Source organism: Hetaerina americana, unplaced genomic scaffold (assembly GCF_022747635.1).
Source record: "Hetaerina americana unplaced genomic scaffold, ioHetAmer1.1.p SCAF_7, whole genome shotgun sequence".
In the NCBI taxonomy this organism is placed as follows: Eukaryota; Metazoa; Arthropoda; class Insecta; order Odonata; family Calopterygidae; genus Hetaerina; species Hetaerina americana.
In genome coordinates, this window is record NW_027287316.1 from 84657762 (window position 1) to 84685289 (window position 27528).

Sequence of the window (27528 nt, forward strand, 5' to 3'; positions counted from 1 at the left end):
AGACTCAAGGACACAGAGAAATTTATATTGATTGAAGCTAAAACACGTGTTACATGAACGATACTGAAGAATTTTTTGGAAGATTATTTCTGATTCTTTTAATTTATCCATCCATCTTCAGGCATAAACTAATGTAAGAATTGGGCGAAATTCACTTTTGGATTAATTTGGAATTTGGGATATAGAATTGCAGGATTCATTGTCAACTAATTTTGCATTAATATTTTGGAGAAAGAACTTTTTTGATGGAAAAGTAAAAAAGCTGTATTAATTACGAGTAATATATGCAGTCCAGATTAGAATTTTTAGTTTTATTATAGTTTAATCAATAGCCCATTTAGGCGAAAAGTCAGGGCCAGTCCCTATTTGATTTTGCAACACCAAATCATGTACTACATTCAATCCCTTTACAATACAGTCAATCCCTTTTCCCATTCTAATGAATCAAAATTTACATCCTGCTCCTATTGGCAGCTGAAAAAGATTTGATATGATGCCCTGAGCTAGAAATTCACAAATGTACGAAGAAACAGTTGGAGGAGACCAGATGAGATTTATCACATCCTTCATTTAGGATAACTAAGACAATGGAAAAAATAAATCTCTGCTCACAATTTCAAACAAAATGTATTTGTGTTCATGTTTTGACATTTGAAAATGCACAGCACATACGGCATACTTATGCAATTTATTCACACTTCTGATTGGAGGCACTGCTCATGTGGAGAGTAAAAATAGGCATTTTTCCTCTGCATACACATTTTTCAAATGAACACTGTTTTCATACAAAGGAGATGCTAACTTACTAAAGGCAGCTTTGCAAATCCATATCTAGCATTCGGAGGCCATTGCGATAAACGGTTGTTTATACTTCTTCATCCATCGATAAAACTTCCATGTAAAATAACACTTGACCTAATTCATATACAAATTCCGTTTCCTACTATTAGTGGTGCACCATTTAACCTCAATTGTCTTTCAATTTTGAACAAGCATAGTGCATGGGAGTCACCTATTGGAGTTCATAGAGCACTGAAAACCAAAACATTTATTATGCAAGGCATATAATGAGAAACTAATTACTCTATGTCATGGGGTAGGCAGGCCACATCACGCCTGCTTTCACATACATGTTGTATGGATCAAGAGGAAATTTACAGAATCCACACATGAGTTGAACATCAATAGTTGGGGCACAAAGACACATTGAAAGAGAGAATTCAAGCGTGCACTAAAAAAATTACATTCCAATGACACTAAGGGATGTTTAGTGTATTACTTCTGGATTTTTATAAATCCATTTTTGTTGACACAACTACACATGGAAGAAGTTGGCATTGCTGACTTTTGGATTCAGTTGGGTAGCGAGAGTTAGTTTTACAGGACTCATGGCCATCTAATTTTGTATAAATATTGTTGAGAAAGAACTTTTTTTGATAGAAAAGTAAAAAAGATCTGTATCAATTAAGAGTACTACTTTGTAGTTCAGATTATAGTTTTAAGTTCTAATCATAGTTTATGATAAAAGTTCAATAGCACAGGCAGGCAACAATGCAGGTCACACTCCCTTATTATTCTTTCAATTTTGTTTTACTACAACAAATCATGCACTGCTTTCTTTAGTCAGTCCCTGTCGCCATCCTAATGGATCCAACCCCAGTGCTTGCCTGGCTATCAATTGGCAGCTGGAAAAGATTTGATATGATGCCCTGAGTTAGAAAGTCACCATCATGCAACAAAAATAAATAATAAATATTGAGGTGTGCAAATGAGATTTTTCACATCTCTAATTATTTCATCATTGCCGATAATATAGCTTGCTCATTTAAATTAAGAATTATGATGAAAAAAATTTTTTTTTCACAAATTCAATGTTTAATAAAAGTGAATCTCCTAGGACTGACTTTTATTCAAGACAATTTTCAATTGAAAATCATTTTGTTGCAATTAATACGTCATGTTATGAGATGAAGATTCAAATTTTTACGAGGAGCCTCTTTTTTGCTCCTTCCTCTGTTGCCCATTCATGGAAAGAAGTTTAGCAATTTTGCTTGCTTGTATTTCATCAGGGATGATGAGTGCACAAAGTTGAAGATATACACAGGATTGGAATACTCCCAGGCTATACTGATGGGCCATTCCTAGCAAGAAGTTTGGAGTTCAAATAGAAAGCTCTTAACAGGAATCAAGGGGGGGCAAATTTGCATGCCTGCAAATGAGACATCCAAAATCAAAATCAATCGTTAATGAATGCATGAGTAAATTCAGAGTGACCTTAATTGCATTGGAAGAGAAGTGGGTAAGATATTCCTCAAGTCATTTCCCGATCTCTGCAGACAAATATTTAGCTACCACTACTTTTGGTATGTACAAAACCCGTTTCTCTGTCTAATCTAGATTACAGAGAATATTTCTTGCATGAGACCTACAATAGAACATAATGGATTACACACTTTCCTTAGAAAATTTCATCTTAGGTATGAAGAGATCTTGGAGGATGAAGGAACATAAGTTTTTTCAGTCTGTTAGAGTAAAGTGTCTGCCCAATAAAAAGTGTAAGTGTATTTGCGTGGTCACAATTGGAAGGTGAGAATCCTGAACAAAGAGAGCCATATTTTGTTAATTATGTTTGTCACTTTTAAGTCAATCATATTTATATCAATCCGTCATTCACTTCAACACATTTTTCATATGTTTAAGACCTTGCGCTGGAATCTTTATTTTTATCCCCCATTATACTATCGTCAAAAATATTCATTGACAGTCATTCTCTCAAGACATTAAACCCTAAAGGTGTAATGATGGCAATGCAATAATACTATATGTCAAAAGTTGCTCTTGACAGAAGTTTCCTAAAATATTTTCAACATGATCTACAGGCTAATCATTTTCATCGTGAATACCATAATCTCAAAATTATAGATTATTTATCCCCTATGGTTTTATGAATTGACAATTGGCACACACTTGGAGGAAAAATTTCATTTTCTCTCTCATATGATGATTTTCCATCTCTAACAGATGCATAGGTGCTAATTAAAAATAGGCACCCATTCCCCTCTCATGTACTTTTCATCTTTCAACCACTGCCAAAAGATATTTAGCTTCTTAGGGCTATGCTACAGCCAAAACACATGACTTACCCTATTTACTAATGACTTTGTCTACATAAATGTTTTAAGTAACAGCCTTATTCATTGAATATTCTTCACTGCTCATTTTGGTGATGGACTAATTTTGATGTCCAGTAATTATTGTGGTCTTCTACAAAATAGGTCCATTTATAATGTTTCTACCAATTCATCCATCTCACCTCAACCATGATGAATGTATTTTCCAATTCAATTAAAAATATTTCGAATCTCCATATGATGATTAGGGATTTTCTACCTCCTTACTGTTCCTGCTACTCCAGATGCCTGTCACTTTAAAATTCTGTATTTTCTAATTCACCTAAAACTTTTGGTAAAGAGTAATCCTTAATATTGGCCTCATTTTCTGGAAGATGATTATCCCATTAAAATCTCAATGCTCCTTAAAAAAATATTCAGAATGAGGCAGCCCTTTTCATGCCTATTCCATTGCACACGTGGGACTCAAAATTATTTACATTTGAACAACAAGCGTTGTCGAATCACTTCATCAAACATCCATCTCTAGCAGTGTTTCTGAGTTATCCTCCCTGATGTATGGTGCCGTATGGCCCCACCATAGCATGTTCTATCTTCTGGGATTCACTTCTCTTCTGGCTTGGCGTCAAATGGTGTCCTGACAAAGTACGTTGTGAGTGTTCCCTTCCCCTTGACGAAAGTAGGTCCCCGACACTCACACTCATAGCCAGCCTTCATTAATATTTTTGCTGTGTCCTCTGTCACCTTGAAAGAATGAAGGGAACACACTTTAACTTGATTGCTTATATGGTTGTAAACTATGCATTCAAAATCCCTTACGCACTGAAATATATTTAAAATTTGCAGTTGAAATTATAGTGAAAAAGTGAGTTTACCAACAGCAAGCAACAAATTTATGTGCACCCAATGAAATATGCTATCAAACTAGGTACTTTGTAATTGCAAATGAACCATAGATATTGAATATAAATTTCATCTATGATTTTTATGGTGGCATACAGGAAGTGGTATAAATGCAGACTCATTGGTTATACTTTTCTCTTTTTACAGCAAAAAAACAAGGGATACGATGCAAGCAAATAACTTTTGTCACAAAAAATGTGTAACATTTCTTGGAGAACAAGATGTGATATTTTAAATTCCCAATAATAGAAAAGGTAATGATTTCATATTCTACATTTTACAGGCACAAATATGTTGTAAATACATTGTACTACTTGATGGTGGTTGAAAAATTGAAAAAAAATTCGAGGGCCTATTTTATTTATCAATAAATATATAGTAAATTACAATAATAATAAAAGAATCAGCATTTAAGGAGTATATTCCTTGCCCTTGCACATTTTGCATTTTCCTTCAGAGGGCTTTAATTTTGGGACACTTTAAAGTTTTTAACACTGGAAACACTTTAAAGTTTTTAACACATTTTAAGCACTGGAAAATACTTTAAAGCTGGTCATAATTGGAATTTCATTCACCCTTCTCAAATTGAGGTTTGTGGCAATGGAGTCGATGGAAGAGGGGATAGTGCATTTGTGTACGATAATTGCATCATACCACTATAAATACAAATGTATATACTGCATCTCCTGTTCTATGATACACATTTTTTTCTCCCCACAATGTGTTCATAAATCCACTTGTGTGAGGGCATATGCACATCACTTTGTCCTATAAGTCATGAGCAAATTAAAAAAAAATACTTTCTATTAAGTATTATATGTTCCCTGATTAGGCAAAGAATTGGCTGTCTTTTACACAAAATTTCATAATAACAGTGTCTTGAGCTAGTAGTAAACATTAGAGCTTAATATATCCTTTACCTTAGTACCTCGTAAATTCCCAAATATACTGTAAATAAGTATAATGTAGGATATATAGTTTCATCTGACATGTGTTGCTGCCGTGAAACTTATATGCATTGGGCTAACGGGGATGTTGCCCCTATGCTTAGCAGCATATTCAGAGCCTATGGGCAGTCAACCATAATTAGTATGCTATGATCGAGTTCTTCAATGCATCATACATATATGCTCCTTTCTAGTCAGTGTGTACAATTGCTTTAACACACAGAACTAAGCATTGCATAAAAAGTTAAAATTAGAGCAACCTCATGGATCTAAAGGGAGAATATTCAGTATTGTAATTTAACCTATAGTCATAAATTACGTTTCAGAACAGAAAAACAGAACAAAACTTTATGGTCATGTGGTCCTAAATGGCATAACTTTAAGCAATAGTCTACTGCCAATTTTCCTGAGATGTCAAGGTCCATGGTCTGTGTATTCAGACCAGATCTACACTGGCACAAAAACTGTCACTTGAAAATAATCTGCATATATGATTTTAGCAGCAGTGTCGATGGAATTCTAGGATTTTACTGCAAATCAACATTTATATAGTTGGTAATTTAAAAATGTAACAAATTCTAATTCCTTTCCGTAAGTGTTAACATTAAAATATATTTTGGTCTTCCCCTAGAGATTTTCATAAATTCTAAACCTGAAAAATCATAGTGTGACCATAGTGTGGAGGGTCTTCTGGGTTGGGAAACATTAATAAAATGAAAATTATAATGTTCTTCCAAAGAAAAAGTTATGGAAAACAAAACTTCAATAAAAAATGAGATACAATGCGAGCCTGAGAGAGGTGCAACACCTGATTTCTCATCTTAAGTCTCTGAATCAATGGACTGAATATTCTTTCAATCTGTACACCAGCATCCATTCAAAAGGAGAATAATCAGAGAAAAAATATGTCACCAACCTATATTATATATATATATATATATATAGGTACCATATATATATGTACCATATATATATATATATATATATATATATATATATATATATATATATATATATATATATATGTATGTATGTATGTATGTATGTATATATATATATATATATATATATATATATATATATATATATATATATATATATATATATATATATATATAAAGAAGCCTCTCATCTAAAACAGAACCAAAGGTCAAGGTCATTCCTCTACTTAATTACTAACTATTGAGTATACCTCAACTATAATAACCAGTACAACATATTGCTCACACATTGAAACTTAAATGAATATTCATTAAGGAAGCAGCCAACAAAGGAGCTTTAACTCAGAAATGAGACTGCTTGCCCTGAGCTTACTTTCTTGAGCATGTTTTATACGACTTATCATAGTATTCATTGAATGCATGCTTACAAAGGACACATGTTACCGGAGGATGCCACAGAACAACCTTCTACATGATTAAATGCTATTTGCCTCCTACATTGGAGTAGATGGAAGAGGAGTTAATTGCGACCATTGCTCAGGGTCATTGGATAACCAAACTAATCAGTTTGGGCTATTCAACCAGTTAAAAGCCTCTGCTGCACTTTTTAATTAAATAAATAAAATAGCAATTCAAGAGACATTATTGAATATCAAAAACACCCACAACATGTAAACAGTTCGTTTCAGTGGAGCATCTTAAAGTTAGTGCTCATCTCATGCCATCATAAAAGCCGCCTAGACACAGCACCATTTGTGGTTTAACTTTGCAAGTTGATTTGGTGCTTTTGATCACCAATTTTACCGTATTGTATTCTACACTGTATACCCTATAATCATATGAACTGATAACCTGCGACCAGAGAGTCAATCCGCTTCTGTGCCCAAGACACCACAACTACTGCTACTGGAATTATTTCCGGCCAGTGTTTCCTTGTGTGCAATTTTGAAAATCAAGGACCAACTTGTATTCAATATTAGATTGCATTCAATTATTTAGTGTGATCAATTACCTAGAAACCATGCCTTACTTGAAATGGCATATGTCAGGTTTTGTATTTGTCTATGTGCACTCATTTACTTAGAATACTTTTTCAAAAATTTTCAAATACTTTACCTGCATCCTTCCCATAATGCCACAGCTATCCATCCTTGAAGCCACGTTGACTGTGTTGCCCCATATGTCATACTGTGGTTTTTGAGCACCAACTACACCAGCTATCACTGCTCCATGGTTCAAACCTACATAGGTAAATAGAATGTCACATTTTAAACACATATCGCATAGCATAGACATTGTTCCCTATTAGCAGAGTTACAATTTGTCACATTGTAGCATTGGTTCTATGCACATGCACTGTTGTTGCCAGAACAAAGCCTTTTTTTCATTAGGAGCCATATAGTCTCCAGCTTAACTTAGTGGAAATTTTCGATGTTGGAGACAAATCAAATCAATTCATTTTGTCCAAGTGACAAATAAAGGACTTGTCAAAGAAACTATACAGCTGCAAATAATAGTTGCAGATATTGGCTTATGCTTTAACAGATATTGGCAATTTTTTTTTCAAATAGTGACATTTTATTGAAATTCCTCACATTGACAGGTAACTTATTAAAAAGAATGAGGCCATTATTTTTAGGCCCAAGTGCTGCATTTTTAGTTCTTGCAAATGATTGGTGCAGGTTTTTAGAGGTTCTGTTTTTATGCATGATAATATTCATGGCTACTGTAAAATTTGATGTTGCATTTAACAGTATTGATTGTGCATACATTCACATGGGAATAGATAATATAAGGAAAAGTGATAGGAACACATATAAAAGAAGGAACATAGGAAAAGTGGGGAAGGTGGAATTGAGCAAATCACAAGCGTAAAAATGTTTCCTCTGCTGATTTTATCCTCCCATCACTCCCCAATGGAAAGAATCTCTGCATCTGTTGACCACTTCCTGCAGCCAATAATCCACTTCGTACCATCATTCACCAAAGATTCTTACCATTTCCTGGAAAGGCTAAAATCACCCTCCCTCCCTCCAAATACCGAGAATAAAATGGCCACAATTGATGCAACATCCCTATGCACATCAATTCCCCACTCAGAAGGTCTCTATGCTCTCCAACAATACCTCTCCCAATGCCCTGAGCCACACATTCCCAGCATATTTTCTCCTTAGTCTTTCCTAGTTCATTGTTACCTGTAATTCCTTCTCCTGTAACAATAAATTCTTTCTGCAAATCAACGGTTGTGCCATGGGCAGCAGGTTCAGCCCTTCCTATGCAAACCTCTTTCTTGGTCTTGCAGAGAAAAAATTCCTATTAAAGCAACCCCTGAAACCTCTATTGTGGCTCAGATATATCAATGACATTTTCCTTCTCTGGCCACATGGCACTGATACCCTGAAAACTTTCATTTCCGACCTCAATGCTTCATCCTCTGTCTCCTTCAATTCTACAGTTTTCTCCTCCCATATCACCTTCCTGGATGTAAACATAACATTATTGACCAAAAATTCCACACTTCTGTTAATATAAAACCCACCAATGAACAACAATACTTACATTATAACGGTTTCCACCCATATCACACCAAACACTCCATTCCTTAATCCCAGTCCATAAGAGGACACAGAATTTGTAATGACCCCAACTCCCTTGAAAATATCCTCTCAAATCTACACTGTTGTTTCCTCAAATGAGGTTATCCTGAATCCCTCCTTATCAAAAGGATAAGAAGACATGCTTACACTTCCAAACCTTCCTTCACCACAGAAACCCACCCTCTTTCAATTTGCACCTCATAACTCCCTGGCCTAGAATAAAATCTCTGCGATTAATCCTAAAAGACCTCTACCCTATCCTTAAAAATCATAATGCCACCGCCAGCCTTTTTCCCTAATGTCCCTCTGTTACCATCATATGACCTGCCAACTTATCAGATGTTCTCAAATCAACCAATCCACTCCTTAAATACCTGCCCTGTCCCAAAAACACTCCAATACCCTGCAATAAACCTAGATGCAAAGCATGTCCTATTTTCAAAACCAGAATCCCATCACTCTCCCACCCGCTTATTAAATCTCTCCCACCAATTCCCTACTCCACATGCACATCCAGAAATGTAATTTACCTTCTGAGGTGCCAACTTTGGCCTGCCTTTTATATCAGACAGTGTACTACACCCCTTAATATAAGCATCAATGACGACCGTGCCTCATGCAAGATTTCTTCCCTGATTGGTATGCTCCCAATCCCAAAACCGGCCTCCGAATATAACACTCCCTTTGATAAATACTATACTGTATCCATCTTAGCATCCCTCCCACCATCTGATCCTCCTCAGAAACTCAAAACTATAGAGCAACCCTTCATCTGGCTATTGGATTCTTGGAATTGCCCAGGTTTTAACATTAGGAATTAACTATCCTGATCTGCAATTATTTTCATCCTCTCTCCCCCCCCATCACCTTCCATATTTTCCCCACCCTTCTAAATATCTCCCTTCCACCTCTAGCCCTCCTAACTCTCCTCCTCACAAACCTCTCCCCACCTTCCCCTTCGAGCCCTCCCATTTCCTTCAGTCCTATCCTTTTCTCCCTTGAGATAGGTGGCTTGGAACCCAAAAAATTTTAAACCTAGTGAGTTTTTTTTATTTTTTCTGGTTTTCTGTTTTGTTCTTTGTCCACTAGTACCATATATGTATATATATATAAAATATATATACATATATATACATATATATATATATATATATATATATATATATATATATATATATATATATATATATATATATATATATATATATATATATATATAAACCCCTCCCCGGACTACAACCTTGACGTGGTGGAAGCACTTGTGCGTTCTGATGACCCTTAGAGCTGTGCTGGCAGGAGTAATAATAATTGCTCCTGGTAGGGTCACCCATGCAAGATAGGTCGAAGGTTAGGAGCCAGACGAAAGGTAGTCCACGCAGCGTCTGTTCTTCAATGAGGCGGCTGCAATGGCGTCTGACCCCAGTGGGGCGGCCATTAAGTGATGCTGTCACGTTAAAAACCCTATTCAGGAAGGCAACGGGAAACCACCTCAATTATCATTCCCAAGATTTAAATGATAGACAATACAGAGATTTTGAGTCCTAGCAACTACGGGGCTCGGCCTTCCGCGGTCGTCATCCCACGAAACCCTTGCAAGGGAAAACCAGCAGCAGCAGGACAAAAGACGCAGGAGAAGAAGACCACATTAGTTAGAATAGGAACGTGGAATGTCAGGACAATGATGAGGACATGGAAATTGGAGAATGTTAAGCGAGAGATTGAAAGGGGAAATATAGATATTTTAGGTCTATGCGAGGTGAGATGGAAGGATAGTGGGGATTACTGTATTGATAATTATAGCATAATATACAGGGGTGGGGACGAGAGCCGATGAGGGGTTACCATAGTATTAAATGAAGAGGTAGGAAGAAGCATAGTCAACATAGAGCAGGTAACGGATAGAGTATTACTAGTAGAGATAAAAGCAGAACCGACGAACTTGGTAATTATTCAGGTATACATGCCACCGAGCAACCACAAGGAAGAAGAGGTCGATAGGATATACGATCAGTTAGAGGACATGATCGTGTGTGTTCCTGCAGGGAAACATTTGATAGTGATGGGGGATTGAAATGCGACGGTAGGTGAAGGAAGAGATGGTGACGAGGTGGGGACTACGGTTTAGGCTTGAGGAATGACCGCAGGAAGAAAGCAGTTGAGTTCTGCAGGAGACAGGGGCTAGTCATCATCAACACTTGGTTTAGACACCACAAAAGACGCAGGTATACATGGAAAATGCCAGGTGACTCAGAAAGGTATCAGCTAGATTATATCCTGGTTAGACACAGGTTTAGGAACAGTGTGATTAATTCCCACAGCTTCCCGGGAGCGGATGCTGACTTTGACCACATATTAGTTGTTATGAAATGTAGCGCCCGTTTCAAAAAGATGAGGCAGGGACGGCGTCTTAGAAAATGGAATGTAGAAGCATTAAATGGTTTGAAAAGGAAGGAGTACAAACAGGCGGTAGAGGAAATCATGGAGGATGGTAAAGGGCTAAGTACTATCGAAGAAAAATGGGACTGTAGCAAGAGAGGGTTATCGAAAGCCCCAAAAAACACTATTGGAACCTTTAACCCTAAAAGGACTAGGATAACTTGGATCACAGATGAGATGATTACAAAGATGGATGAAAGAAGAAAAAGGAAGAACGTACACACAGAGTTAGGCAAAATGAAGTACCAAGAGTAAAAAAATAAATTGAGGCAGGCAACTAATAAAGCAAAAGAAGCATGGTGAAAGACGCAGTGTGAGGATATGGAAAGTCTGCAGAGGAAGGGTGAAATCGGTGCGCTGTACAGCAAAGTTAAATCTTTATCGGGAAGTAAGAAAGGGAGATCAATGATCGCAGCTAGAGATAAGGCGGGTAAGGTAATAGTTGACCCAGGAAGATCCAAGAGAGATGGAAGGAGTATATAGAAGAACTGTATAGTAAAGAAATTAGACCTATAAAGTTAGACATAGAAAAGGAACATGACGTAGAGGATGATAGCTTAGGTCCAGGCATACTGAACGATGAGATAGAAAGGGCATTAAGGGAGATGAAACTAAATAAGGCCGTGGAGGTAGATAACATTCCCGCGGAAATATTGAAATGTTTAGGAAAATGTGGGAGGAAGAGGCTATATGGGCTGATCCGTAGTATTTATGAGGAAGGAATCTGGCTGGAAGACTTTGTAAGATCAGTTTTAGTTCCTATTCCGAAAAAAGTAAAGGCTACATCATGTGAGGACTAGAGGATGATAAGTTTGGTATCCCATGCAGCTAAAGTTGTTCTCAGGACCATAAACAAAAGGATAGAGAGTAGGGCAAATGATTACTTAGGGGATAATCAGTTTGGGTTTAGGAAGGGGAGAGTTACGCATGAAGCCATTGCAGTAATGCCATTATTATTCAAAAGGAATTTGGAACACAACCAGGAGGTATTTGCCTGTTTCGTAGATTTCGAAAAAGTGTTTGATAGAGTGAATTGGGAAAAACTAATGGGTATTCTGCAGAAAATAGGAATAGATTGGAAGGAAAGAGGCTAATCTGCAACCTGTACATGCCTCACTGTTCAGGTGCGGGTGGGGCACGGGGAGCCCGGATGGGCAGTGTTAGGAAGAGGCGTAAGGCAGGGTTGCCCATTATCACCGTTGCTGTTCAACCTGTATGCAGAGGAAATGATCAAAAAGGCATGGGAAGAACTGGAGGTAGGAATGAAGGTGGGCGGGGAATTCGTAAAATCAGTTAGGTTTGCTGAAGACCCAGCTTTAGTTTGTCAGTCAGCCAAGGGGCTGCAAGCATTGCTGTGTGAATTGGAAATGCAGTGCGACAGGTATAGGATGAGAATCAATATTAAGAAAACAAAGGTTATGCGATTTTCTAGAAAGAAAAAGGCCAAGCTTAACATTAAAGTAGGAGGGCAAAAACTAGAGCAGGTAGAACAGTTTACGTATCTCGGTAGTGTTTTGGACCAACACGGTCAAAGTAGTACGGACGTAAGGAGAAGAATTGCGCTAGGCAAAGAGGCTTTCACAAGAAGGAGGGAGTTGATGACGGGGACGTTGAGTAAGGATGTTAAGAAATGACTCGTAAAAACTTTGATATGGAGTGTAGCTATGTACGGTGCGGAAACGTGGTCATTGAAGCAGGAGGATAGACGTAGACTGGAGGCTTTTGAAATGTGGGTGAGGAGAAGGATGGAGAAGGTGAAATGGACTGAAAGGAAAACAAATGAGGAAGTACTTGGTATGGTGAGCGAAGAGAGGGGTTTGTTGGGAGAAATCCTGTGGAGGCAGGAAAAGTGGATGAAGGGGGTATTGACCGGCAGTGGGATGTTGAAGACTGTGATAGAGGGGAGAATGTTGGGCAAATGAGGAAAGGGAAGGATGGACGGGATGTTGGGATGTTGGACGGGATGAAGGGAGGAAGAAAGTACTCAGAGATGATGAGGGACCTGATATAGAGTAGGATGATGGATTTTTTGTTTTGTTAGGAATAATAAAATGTTTGTTTGGTAGTTGTGTCCATCCAAAAACCTACCTTAACTGGTAGATTACCTGAAAAAAAAAATTTATATTTATATACAGGGAAAGGAACTGGCCCCCCTACCCTGATGTGTGAATTTTCACACGCCGTATAGAGCTTAGTACTGGGTGATCTCTACCATCACCTACTAAACCGACCGTCGGGTTGATTACTGTGTTTATGGTTGTTAAATATATATATACATATAGTATATATACATATATATACACATATGGGTCGTGGTAGTTCAGGGGGTAGAGCGTTTGACGATTGGGAGGGTCCCGGGATCGATTCCCGGGCAAGCCTCTGGGTACCTGCAGCTTTACCCAAGCTATGTGATTACCAGATCTTCCTGGGAAACCATAACTGGCAAGGGGAAAGGAACTGGGCCCTGATGTGTGAATTTCACACACCATCGGGCTTAGTACTGAGTGAACTCTCCCATCACCTAACAAACCTACCTCTGGGTTGATTACTGTGTTTATTGTTCATATATATATATATATATATATATATATATATATATATATATATATATATATATATATATATATACACACACACATATATATATATATATATATACACATATATATATATGTATAAACTCACATACATACATACCTGGGAGAGGCAGAATTTGAAGCTTTTAATAGAGGGCATGGCAGGGTGCAATAGAGAGAAATGATAATTAACAATTGTGATTTCCACTATATTGTTTTTATTCACACCACCCGGGTGTCAACACTTTGTGTCATGTTCAGTTGGCGATGGCACAAAGTGTTGAGGACAGAAACCCAGGTTGTGAGAATAAAAAAACCATTGCAGAAATCACATTTGTTAATTATCATTAATCTTCTTGTTTTATTATTAACACTCTCTCTGACACCCACAAATTACTTTGTGTTAGTGTACATTGCACTCTTTGGTATGTTCATAGACTGATTTAAAGTTGATTAAACATGAAACCACATTTAGCTTAGGAACATATGTTATGTAGGTAACTACATAACATTTGTTACATTGATAAATTCAGTTTTCAGGTCTTTGGTGGCCAACAAATAATGGAGACCTGCTTTTCTCCATCTTCAGATATCTATGGATATGGTCAAATATTTGTGCCCCTACCCCTTATCTTGAGCATTATCTTTCAGAGATTGCACCATACCTGCGTTGTTCAATGGTTCCACATTATTTTCCAAAGTTTAATGCATGAAAAACAATTTTTGTCCTTTGAAAATAGAAACTATAGAGGGTGAATTTTATGCCCTAAAATGCTTGTATATGGCTTTAAATACGAATAATAATTGAATATTTCTTATTCTATTCCATTTACTCTTTTCTTATTCTCACCTTATTATGTAAGTTTTATTATATTTTTCTTGTATTGATCCTATTTTTGAATGTATGTAAATGCCTATTCATATACTGCCATGTTAATTCTGCCATTTAAAAAAAATTTAAATGGTCCTTTTAATTTAAAACCATTTGATTAACCATTGCAATAATCACCAAGACTGTAGGCAATTTGCATGACAAAGAATCTTTTGCTAATGGACATTTTCATAACTGTGTAGTACGTTCCAGTCTCTCAGCAGATATTTTATAGTTTCCTCAGCATCATGTTAACATGCAAAGTCCCAGTGTTAAATGCTTTGGTTCTCTTCTGTGCTGTCACTGTCACTTTGCAAGGTTTTCGTGAGATGAAAACCATGGGCACCATGCTTCTCCCTCCCTTGGTCAAGACACACAGCTGATTGGGCCAAGCCCCGTAGTTGCCCGGACTTGTATTCAATATACTGCCCATCATTAAGTCTTGGGAATAATAGTTGAGGTGGCTTCCCACTGCCTTCCTCAATAGTGTTTTTAATGTGACACCATCGCTCAAAGGACACCCCACTGGGGTCAGACGCCTTACAGCACCTCATTAAGGAACAGACGCTGCGTGGACTACATTTCGTCTGGCTTCTAACCTTCGGCCTATTTGAATTGGTGGCCCCACCAGGGGCTGATATAATTACTTCTGCCGGCATATCTCTAGGGATTATCAGAATGCACAAGCCCTTCCACTACATCAAGGTTTCAGTCCATGGAGTTGAAGTATATGAACATATATATTAACATATATGTGCACAAATAGTTTCTCAATTGCAATTTGCCCTTATGTCTCCATTGATAGGTGGTATTAATTTTGGTTCTCATAATGGTCAGATTTTCAGAATCAAGGTTAATCAGGGTTGATGGGGATTGAATTAAAATGCTTTTAATATTCATAGTTTAGTTATACTTGCATTCCATTTAATTAAGCAGCTTTACTCACAGAATTTCAGCCCATTGGTTTTTCAAAGCAATTTTTTAAAAATCTTTATCAGAATGAAATTAAATTTTGCTACTCTCATGAATGAAAGTAAAATTATTCACAATTACCATTGGCTGTTAAAATCAATTGGTTTAATAAGCAATCAGTGTTAGTAGAATCATTGTAGGATTTATCAGGCAAGCTAATAAGATTATAGATATCTCATTAAGACAAAGACAAAATGAGAACAATTGATCATTCATACTTACCAACTCTGAGCTTGAACCTTTGGAAAGATTCCTTATTTATTTGATCCAAAATCGTCATTAGAGCAATTGCAAAATCGACCAGCACCACCACAATGTGTTCTTGTCGGTTGATATCCTGAAGTTATCAAAAATATTAACACTTGAATCTGCCCTTTTTTAAATTCAGTACCTATTTGATCATTCCATTAGAGGTAATGAAATGAAGATGAAAAAATCTTAAATTCTGATGCTCTTTAAATCAATATTTATTTTAGCTGATGGTTGGATTACATTTCGCTATTAAATATTAATATATATAATGTATATTTTACAATATGCATTATTTTATCTTCTGAATTTTGAATAAAATTCTGTCCCATGAAATTTTATGGGCAATCATTTTTTTGTTCTCATCTTAAGTTCTAAGAATTACATGAAATTGAGCAAATTAGAATTAGCAAATCATTGGCAATATTCCAACCTAAATTAAACCAACACTTATAATACATAGCAAAACATGGCATGCAATGATAACAGAGTCCAATTGATTCACTTAAACCAGTCGATCACTGTTATTGTTGTATGTTTTGCTGTGATATAGCTGAAATGTATTTTACAATCTACCCAAAAACATCACAAAACCAAAGCTTTCTAATCATGTTGATCTTCGGAGTTGAGCAGCTCCTTTATAGTCTAAACTTGGGTTAACTTAACAGTAGCCCAACTGCTGAATTATCTCTAAATAAGTACGAATTGTCTTTATTTTGGTGTACACAGTGATGGGGAGAGCATCTCTTTGCACTTTCCAATCCTCAATACATGCACTTAGGGAGCCAAATTTGGAATTTAGTAAAGAAACTATCCGTCAAATTTTACTTAAAATAATCATACATTTTATGACACTGCAAAATATGCTGCACTTCACCTTGGCTGCACTCTGCCACTAATCTCAGGATCAAATTGTGCCCATACTCACTCTAGTGGGCATAAGTAAATCACACAGACCAGGGAAAACAGCAGCAATTCGCTGCCAAAATCTTCCACCAGGCACATTCACTAACTTCATCATTCCCTGTGAGCCAGTTGATGTACTATTGCAAAAATTCAAACTTCTTTTTAAGACCATTTGGATTCAAATTCGTAGGGTGCCATCCATGTGACCATGGTATCAGTAACCTGTGTTCATTTTCTGTGTTAATTAAGGTGTGGTGATATGGTGTGTATGCTAAATACAGGTAGGTGCAATTCTGTACTGGTACGTAGGGCCACGAACTTGACAGTGCATGGCTGCTGATTGAGCATTCAGGTCCAGTCATGTTCCCAAGTACAATCCCAAGTGCAGTCTGAGAGCAGCAACTGATGCTTTGGCAGGACTGAATAGTCTCAGAAATGTATCTTTGGGACACAGCTCCTTTGTGAATAGCAGCATCAGAATGACTGATTTTGTGGGGAAAAGTATGACTATTAATTGGGAAAGATAAAGCAGCTTGGGAGAGATTTTTTAATATTTCAGGAAACAGTAAACAATGTAAAATCCACATGAAGGGTTTTTTTTGTACAATGAAATTATCAGTGCATGACAATATTTTCCAGTTCCAATATTGGCATTATGGACTCCAACTTGATTTCAAAAGTAGAGAAACTATAGACATGAATTGTGAATGTCTTTTCAATTGAAGTGAGGCTCCTATGGTGTATGCATGGATGAAAGCTAGGAGTGAGCCCAAAGAATAATATTCCATATTTTGAGTTACAATTAATGCATCTCCCACACACCCATCGCTTTGGACAATTTCATTCTAATTTTAATACTTTTGTTTTATGAACGCTTACTTCTTGGAAAATAATACAAATGAAGAAAAGTGAAATTAATCAATTGAGGAATTGACCTGAAGGCCTAGATTCATAAAGACTGAAAATCGGTTGGCCCTGAATTATCATGGGGTTAAAATTACTAAGTCATTTTCAGAGATTGTAGATATCCAAAATTAAATTAATGGCCATCTTTTGTAAAGTGCATATCATTGAACAAATGTGTTCATGGCTTTCCTCTGCCTAAAATAAAATGAAAGGGGCAATAGACATTGCAATGCTGCCTACTAATATGATGATAATGCAGGGCCATGGTGATATTTACTGTGCTTCCCAGCCCATAAAATGCAAGTTTATTACTCCTACATATGCCCTAAAACCGGCCTGCACCTTATAAACCAAGAGACCACAGTTATAGCTTTTATCTATAAGATATAAGCTGATTCACAGGGAAAAAAATATCATCAGGCACGGAAAATGGCTGCCTTTATTTCAAATTTCAATAATATCACTGTTTTGAGCCAGTTGTAAGGAATTGAGTTTTAATATTTCCTTGAAAGTAATTCTTGAAACAATCATAAATGAATTCAATGCAGGGCATTTAGTTACATCTCACATGTGGTGCTGCTGTGAAATTTGTACGCCTTCGGCTAATAGGAATGTTGGTCCCCTGACATCTTTTACTGCCGTATTCAGGCATAAACTAAAAAGATATCTACAACGCAATATGTTTTACTCGGTTGATGAATATCTCAACAATATTCCCGACCAGTAAGTTCATACTTTTAGTTTCTAGCAATGGTAATGGTCTGATTCATGTTTGTGATCAATGATTTTTCTGAATTTGATATTGTATGTGCATGTTACAGCCGATGTTCATGGGTTTGTACCAAACACTTATGTAACTATGAGCATCTATTCTTTTATGTATCTTAACTGAGCCTGTGTCTTTGCTCCTCATTGACGTGCCTTATATCATGTACATACTTCACCCACCTGGTATTTTTGTATTGTGATCTCTGGGCAAATAAAAAGTAATAATAATAATAATAATAATAATAATAATTTCAATATCTCTCTCTCGATAAACATGACAGGTGCTCAGCCTTATGTAGTATGTGTGTGTCATGACAACAAAAAAATGGTTGCTTTCAATAAAAATTTCAATAGCATCAAAATTATAACAAAAACTAAGGGTTGCAGGGAAAGGAAAAATTATAATAGCATTATGGGACCTTAAAAGGGAAGATCATCATATAGTATTGCAAATAAACTTGAAGTCGTGAATTACGCTTCAGAACACGGAAACAGGGCAGCTGGAAGGCATTTTGGCCCACGTCTGCCTTAGAAGACAATGCAAGAATGGATGGAGCAGAAGGTGGATTTTGTAACTACAGAGAGGAGTACATAACCTGACATTCATGTGCCGCTAAAAGGACAAAGGTTGGGGAGATATATTAATAGCTGGGAAATAAATCACCAGAAGAATTGATTACCATTTCAACAAAAATGATTTTAATGAAGGAAGCTATAGGTGTATCTACAGCCAATTTTTCTGACTTATTATGGTGCAAGAATTGATATACATGGATAGAGCTGCCAATTGTTGAATGTTACCATTCAATTTTCTCCATATTAAGTGTTAAAAATTAAAATAATTTGATTCTTTTCTGTCTGATCCAAGTTTTTTTCATAAAATTTAACCTGAAAAGTTATAGTGCATCTTATGGGCCAGGATATTAGGTTCCATCTAATATACTACGGTGGTACTAAATGTATGCCATTGTGATATGTAAGGAGCCCACATGATAATCACAATTTGTAGTTTGGTGACTCTGTTCTGGAATCTTTATATTCGAAAGATTCCTCCCATAACACAATTAAAATGAGAGGAAAATTAAAAGAAACTAAATTTTGGAGAGAACGTTCAATTTATTTTTCACCCTCTCATCCTAGATTTTAACTTGCTGGCACTCTTGAAGACACATTGAAATAAGACAGATGATGCATTTCAACTGGCCTTGCAGTAAATGTTGGTAGGATGGTGAAAATAAGTTCCAAATGTTCAAGCAAAAGCAATATTATTTCCTTGACACAAGGAATTAGACCTGTTATGGGAAGCATACTTTTCCACTTTTGATTTCATTAAATAATGAACCCAACTAATCAATCAAATAATGAAAAAAAATCATTCATTCTTGTAATACACTTTAATCAGTAGTTGATGAAACTGTAGCTTAAAAACCCTTTGGTATTCAAGTATCTAGAAATGCAATATTCCATTGAAATATTTTATGCAGTTTTTTGACACTAATTTTATATAATTTCAAGAATTTTAAATGGAAAAAGAACAACTTTAGTCATATCCCAGAGACAGGGCTTAAATGCAATACAGTCTAGCTGATTTCACCAGCTACTACTCATGATCTAACCTTTAACACAAATAGAAGCAAATAACAAATAATAAGCAGATTCTATTCTACATATTTCAATATGGATGAATCCCATGGGAAGAACAATGGAATCTCCATGCTAACCATGCATGTGAATTTGACAAAATCACTCAAAGTTTGCATTTAAATGCAATGATCACTGTGGTGGTTCATTTGTTTGTGCGATTCAGGGGTGTGCCGCGAGGTGTCACCCTAGGATCTGCTCCCAGGAGGAAGCATTTTGACCCACGCGGGACCTGTCACTTCTCAACCCCAGCCGAGCGTTCATCCCTCTTGTGCACGTTGCGCCCATGGCAATATATCTTTCCGTGTTGTCCTTGGTCTGTTATCCACAGCACTCAGAATAAATCTGCTGTTCATTCAAACGCTTTATATGTGCTTTATTAGTATTTCCTAGCACCGCCTGCGCTAAAATAATTTCCAGCACCCCCACAATCACAAAAGATTTACTGAGATGAGAAAATGTTTATTGATCAAATATAACCTTTAGAATCATATGAGTAAATGAGAGTGATCTTTACGAGTAAAATAAAAATGGTTCTAAAAAAGTCAGATTACCAGGTCACATGGCATCAATTTTCAATTAACGGAAGAAATTAGATTAAAAAATACTGATTTTTTTCCTTGGGAGAAAAGAATAATTCTAACCCTGAAATAATCCTTCTGAATCTAATACTATCTATGAAGCTGAAACCATGCATATATGCATATGGTTTCAACTTCCCAGCCAAAGAGTGAATTCTTGAGTGTGTGACAGATGGGAAAACATTTGGAATTTATTTATTTGTATTATTACTTACTAGAAATTCATGGGTCAAGACAGACCCAGTATCTACCAAATTTGAATCAGTCAAAATAAGGTAATTCACCAGTTCACAGAATTTGAAGTAGAGCAAAACCAGTGGTCCACAGTCCAAGTTCAAAATATTCAACTCTATTCTGTAGCAATGCATCAAATATCACGCCTTTAACATAAAAATAAGCCAAGCGGTAAATGTAAAATTGAATTAACATAAATATTTATACACATTCTAAAGCTCACAAGTGAAGACAACCTTACTCACCTTTCTATCATCCTATTAGTATGCCATTAAAAAAGGAATTTTAACATGACATTATTTAAAAAGCCCATTTATTGAAAAGTTTTGCAATGTAGTGTATACAATAAGTTAATTTGTCTATAAACAGTGAACTTCCATCAGGACATTCCTTGGTAGCATGTTCCCCTTGCTATCATGTCAATGCCTGCAGGCCTTGGTCCAAGCACATGCATATGATGAAGGTCAGTATGCTTTGATTGCCTCTTTTGCATGTTCCACCAAAGACCAAAGTTAAAATTTGTCTGTGCATATTTAGACAACTTAAGGATACAATCAATAGAAAACTTGCGTAAAAATATACTTTCTAGCATTAAAATAACAAAAAAACACTTCCCAGAATATTGTATTTGAGCAGAGTTGTAAAATTTGTTGCAATAAGTCATTAAAAAGGATAGTCCTACACAAATTAATAACCTCTTATTTTCCGTGATACCATCTCAAAAAAAAATTATAGTGATGCTTGCCCTGAGAATAAAAGTGGTTCTTATAAAGTTATTATGAGTACTATGAGTATTATTATGAGTTAAAGTTATCATGAGTATTTGGTATTACTAGAAGCATGACAAATCCAGGAATATCAACCAGGGAGAAAAATGTAGTTTAAAGACCAATTTTGAGCCAAGAAAAGTATAAACTTGATGTATAGATGTAAATCATCACATGAAATGTACATACAGTGGTATGCACATTTTATGTGAGAATCCCAGATATAATAGCACCTAGGTGATATTTTTAACGATTCAGTTTGGTATTAGTTATTATTATTATTAGTATTATTCCAGTTAGGATAGGCTTTGAATAGAAATCTTACAGGGATACATTTCCTTGTCCCTCCTAAGGAAACTCACGCTGATATCTGACACAACAATAAACCCTTCTGGAGTTTTCTGTAATTCATTGTAAGTTATTTTTTCTAAGTAATCTACTGGTTAAGGTAAGTTTAGGATGAACAAAGCTACCAAATAAATGTTTTTGACTCCTAACAAAACACAATCCAGCATCCTACTCTACATCAGGTCCCTCTTCATCTCTGATACTTTCTTCCTCCCTTCATCCCGTCCAACATCCCTATCCTGCCCCTTCCCTTTCCTCTTTTGCCCAACATTCTCCCCTCTATCACAGTCTTCAACATCCCACTGCCGGTCAACACCCCCTTCATCCACTTTTCCTTCCTCCATAGGATTGCTCCCAACAAACCCCTCTCTTCGCCCACCATACCAAGTACTTCCTCATTTGTTTTCTTCTCTGTCCATTTCACCTTCTCCATCCTTCTCCACACCCACATTTCAAAAGCCTCCAATCTACGTCTATCCTCCTGCTTCAATGACCACGTTTCCACACCATACATCTCCATACCATCCTTACTCAAATTTTGTCCCTATCATTGACTCCATCTTCCTTCTAAATGCCTCTTTTCTTAGCTCAATTCTTCTCTTTATATCCCTGCCGCTTTGACCATGTTGGTCGAAAACACTTCCTAGTTACATAAACTGTTCTACCTGCTCCAGTTTTTGCCTTCCTATTTAAATATTTAGCTTTGCTTTTTTCTTTATGGAAAATTGCATAACCTTTATTTTATTAATATTGATTATCATCCCATATCTATTGCGCTGAATTTCCAAAGCACTCAGCAATGCTTGCAGCCCCTTGGCTGACTGACAAACTAAAGCTTAGTCATCAGCAAACCTAACTGATTTCACGAATTCCCCGCCCACCTTCATTCCTACCTCCAGTTCTTCCCATGCCTCTTTAATCATTTCCTCTGCATACAGGTTGAACAGCAATGGTGATAATGGGAAACCCTGCCTTACACCTCTTCCTAACACTGCCAATATCGACTCCTCATTCCCCACTCGCACCTGAGCAGTCTGAGACTTGTACAGGTTGCGGATATTCATTCATTCATCTTTGCAATCATAACATTTATGATCCATGGTTTCCTAGTTGTTTTCCCATTAAGGTTCCTGTAGTTTCTTTTACGGCTTCTGATATACCTTTCTTGATATGTTCCCATTTTTCTACAATAGTACTCAGCTCTTCACCATCATCCATGGTTTTCTCTACAGCCTCCTGATACCCCTGCCTGGTCAATCCATTTAATGCTTCTACATTCTGTTTTATAACCCGCCGCCCGTGTCTTACCTTTTTGAAACGGACACTACATTCATAACAACTAAATTGTGGTCAGAGTCCGCATCCGCTCCCGGGAAGCTGTGGGAATTTATCACACTGTTCCTAAACCTGTGTCTATCCAGAATATAATCTAGCTGATACCTTTCTGAGTGACCTGGCATTTTCCATGTATACCTGCGTCTTTTGTGGTGTCTAAACCAAGTGTTGGTAATGACTAACCCCTACCTCCTGTAGAACCCAACTGCTTTCTCCCCGCGGTCATTCCTCGTGCCTAAACCGTAGTCCTCCACCTCATCACCATCTCTTCCCTCGCCTACCGTCGCATTCCAATCCCCCATCACCATCAAATGTTTCCCTGCAGGAACACCCATGATTATGTCCTCTAACTGATCGTATATCCTATCGACCTCTTCCTCTGTATGGCTGCTCGGTTGCATGTATACCTGAATAATAACCAAGTTTGTCAGTTCTGCTTTTATCTGTACTAGTAATAATCTATATGTTACCTGCTCTATGTTGACTACACTTTTTCCTACCTCTTCATTTAATACTATGGCAACACCTCGTTGGCTCTCGTCCCCGTGGCTGTATATTATTCTATAATTATCACTCCTGCTGCCATTTATCCCTTGCAAGGGTTTTGTGGGATGACTACTGCGGAAGCCTTGCCTCCCCCGCTGCCGGGCACGACACATGGCCGATTGGCCGAGCCCTGTACTTGCCGGGACTCAAAATCTCTGTAGAGACTATCATATTTTTGTTCTTGGGAATGATATTTGAGGTGGTTTCCGGCTGCCGTCCTCAATAGTGTTTTTAACGTGACACCATCACTTACTGGCCGCCCCACTGGGGTCAGACGCCATTGCAGCCGCCTCACTGAGGAACAGACGCTGCTTGGACTACCTTTCATCTGGCTCCTAACCTTCGACCTATCTTGCATGGGTGACCCTACCAGGAGCAATTATTATTACTCCTGTCAGCACAGCTGAAGGGGTCATTGGAACGCACAAGCTCTTCCACCATGTCTAGGTTGGGAGGGTATTAGTTATTATTTAAATGAAATTAAAATGCAGGATTTGGGGGAATTTCAAATGATTAGGGGTATTTATTTTAGGGGCCAAACGTGCAAAGTTATCTAAAATGCTATTGTATACGTATGCTAATGTTATACTAAGGTAGACTTAAATACCAAGTTTGTAAAATGAATGTGCTATGTAAAATGTATTAAGCAATGTTTTTCAGGCATTAAGTGGGAGACTTTTTTGTAAGATCAATACTTGTCTTTATGAGTGAGTAAATAATATTGCTGTGTAACTCAGTACACTACTTTGGGCCTCTTAATAAAAAAATGGAATTCCTATTACAGTTACGATAAGTGTCGATAAAAAAGTATCAATAATGTAAGCTTTGGGGAAGTTTTTACGCCAAAAATTTAGTAAATTTTTCATAATATTTATGTATGAACAGTAATAAGTTACAATGCCATAAATTATTTGCCCTCAAGTGCCCGAATTACAATTGTAACATGCCATATATCATAACTGTAGTATGCAAATCTGGTTTGCTTGCATTATTGGTTACTACATTTGGGATTCTGGGTCCCTTTAAATATGTCTTAATGAGAGCTCACCATTGAGAGTTCAATGAGTGTTCTCCATGGCTAATCATGTTATTATGAACTATGAGATTGATTGCAAACTTAATATGAATAATCCCAGAATAGCTCAATTCCCTATCCATATAACATCAAAGAGAGAATGCTCTCAGAGGGAAAACTAATTGTATTAATGAAAATATGTATGCAGAGATAGGCTGTGACCTCTTTCCATTTCAAACTAAATTTACTTTGGAAAATGTGAACTGGCTGCTGCTACTGACTTCATTCTGATAAAAGATTGTTTAACATCCCACCTCTAATTGAATGAGAATATCTTACCATCATTTTATTGATAATAAACTGACTAAATAGGTGTTATAAACCCAGTTTCTCGAAAACCAATCAAGTGAAATTTCTTTTTCTGATACATTCTGTTCTATTTCTCACACCAATTTGCTCTGACAAATTAGCAAAGAGGCATGCACTGGGACTGCTACCATTAATGGGCAGATCCAATGCACTTGTGGCACTGACAACCAATTAGAATTTAACTGATCAAAGGAAGAATCTGAATCATTTCCAGGGAAAATAGGACTGCTAAGAGATAGTTTCTACATGGCTGTCTCCTGGGAAATTATGTGTCAATATATACTCACATTTCCTTCCTCTTTACCCGGCCTTAAACCTGAGGCAAGCATATATGTACTTCCTATTGTCTTGATCTTTTCAATACAACTGAATTTTGGCTTGAGCAGAAGCTGTAAAATGAAATAAGAACCACGTTAGGTGCATATAAAATAGAAAGAAAACTCTGCAGATATTTATGATACAGGTGGGGAAATTTAGGTTGCATACTCAAGATTAAATGTAGTTTAAATGAATTAAGAGAAGAAGGAAATCATCTCAATTCTTCATCATGTTTCTGAGGGCTTAAGAGTTATTTAATAATGAAATTACGTATGATTACAAATTGTCTAATTACTCCTTACCTTATCAAAGTCACATATGATTTCATTGAGTAGCCGCAGGCATTCAAGGCCTTGCTTATTTACATCATTCTCATCATAGAACTCTTTATAATTTGGAATGGACGCAAACATTACAGCTATACAGTTGTACCGCTCGTGATATAATTCCTGTGATGAGAAGATATGATTATTTGACAGTAAAATTCATGCAGTCAATCTAAGTAGTATTTTCAAGTTATTAGCTGCCTTGGCAGTGAATGTTAAACTCCTTTCCAAAAATACTATACCATGCAAAGCTAGTGTGTACCCTACTTTTCTATTCCTGAGACAAGATTTAAACCTATGGGCAAGCTGGCGAGTTTGCTACCCACCAAGCCAACCAGCCTAGCAGCAATCAATATTTTTTCGTAGACATATTTGTACACATATTTACAGCACCCAAGCAGCAGCTGAAGATACCTTTCTGGTGTTTACTGGAACGTATTATGAGGGGAAAATATACCTGCAAAAACTTAGGGCTCTAGTTTTGCATCACAGGTCTAGGGTTGTCAACATACCCTTGCTTTGGACTAACAAGGTCGATCATGCATAATGGTAGAAAGTAGTTGACGTATTGGCATGTCATCATACCAAGTAATTAAGAACAAAGCATAAAACACAATAGTTCTGCTTATATTTACCCAAATTATTCACAAAAAATCAGGATCAGCATTATATTGTATTCATTTCACAAGAATTTCTACCAATGTTTGGCCTGGTTGGATTGACAGATATCATGCAGTAGAGCAGCAGTTGGGTTCAAGTGGAGTTTCATCAAAGCGGCCCTGTGAGGGATCACCATTTCACTATTATCGAGTTTAATAATATTTACGGGCCATACATTCACCATGATAAATAAGCTGATCAAAGCCAATTGCTCCATCTCATCTCCCTCATTCCATGCACTCACATCTTTCACTTTCCCTCCGGTGAGGAAGTGGTCGGCCACGTGAGCGGGCAAAATGTTCTCCAGCAGTATCTTGTTGATCCCTCGCATCACTTCCACTTCCTCCTGCTCAACTTTTAATTTGGCCTTCCAGAGGAAGTCTGTGCGAGAGGTGAACTCAATTTGCCGGTCCAGGACATGCAGGAGAACGGCAAGTATCGCCAGCGAGAGTGAAGTTTTCGCCTCTATGGGCAGTTCAGGAAATCTGCAATTAAATGGGAGCAATGAACAAGAACCACTTTTGCCATTGTCGGATGACCAATGGAAAATGCAAGTCTCTCAGTTTTCAGAGGTTCAGGGATTCCAGGAACTAGAAGTGATTCTCATTTACATGCTGTAGTTTTTCTTACTTCTATCAAAAACAGGAGGTATAAATATTTGGTTTATTACACTACAGTAAAATATTACACTTTTTCATTGTAAGTGAGTGATACTGCTATTAAGCATTTGTAATTATGATGCATGTAGTGACTAGTTTGGTTTCACCCATTACTTTTAAAGTAGATGTTTCTTCATGTGTACACTAGTACACAAATGGACTCATTGGGCTTGGAGAGGGCCCATGAGTGCCCCAAACACGTGACCTCTGACACACAACGGCATGCTCACCCATCATTGTGCGTGTCATAAAACCGAGAGAAGAGGCTGCGAGCCATCGGCAGGTGGTGGAACAGAAAGAGGTGAGTGCCCATCGAAGTCGCCATAAGAATCAACTTCAGCAGGAATCCAACTCGGAGGAAGACAGACACCGCAGCCAAAGCCAAGACTGAGCTGTACAGGTACGTCTGCAAGAGGGCACATGACACCTTGGTCAGAGTTAAATTTCAATTGAGGCAATCATCATTTCGCACGTTCCAGATACTTTCTTCTATTATGTATCCATTCTCTTAATTTTTTCAATTCCA

General features: G+C 37.1%; 1 protein-coding gene across 1 annotated transcript in view; it reads right to left on the bottom strand.

The window, feature by feature from the left end:
• Positions 1-621: 621 nt before the first annotated feature.
• The window catches only part of Ac76E (adenylate cyclase type 2 Ac76E), a 935623-nt gene continuing 908716 nt past the window's right edge, over positions 622-27528 (bottom strand). The window contains exons 15-21 of the mRNA XM_071595784.1: positions 27233-27408; positions 26588-26828; positions 25660-25806; positions 25327-25428; positions 15597-15711; positions 7039-7163; positions 622-3875 (exon numbers count right to left, since the gene is read on the bottom strand). Of these exons, the coding sequence (XP_071451885.1) occupies positions 3735-3875; positions 7039-7163; positions 15597-15711; positions 25327-25428; positions 25660-25806; positions 26588-26828; positions 27233-27408 (1047 nt within the window). The 3' untranslated portion in view covers positions 622-3734. The remainder of the gene's footprint in view (positions 3876-7038; positions 7164-15596; positions 15712-25326; positions 25429-25659; positions 25807-26587; positions 26829-27232; positions 27409-27528) is intronic.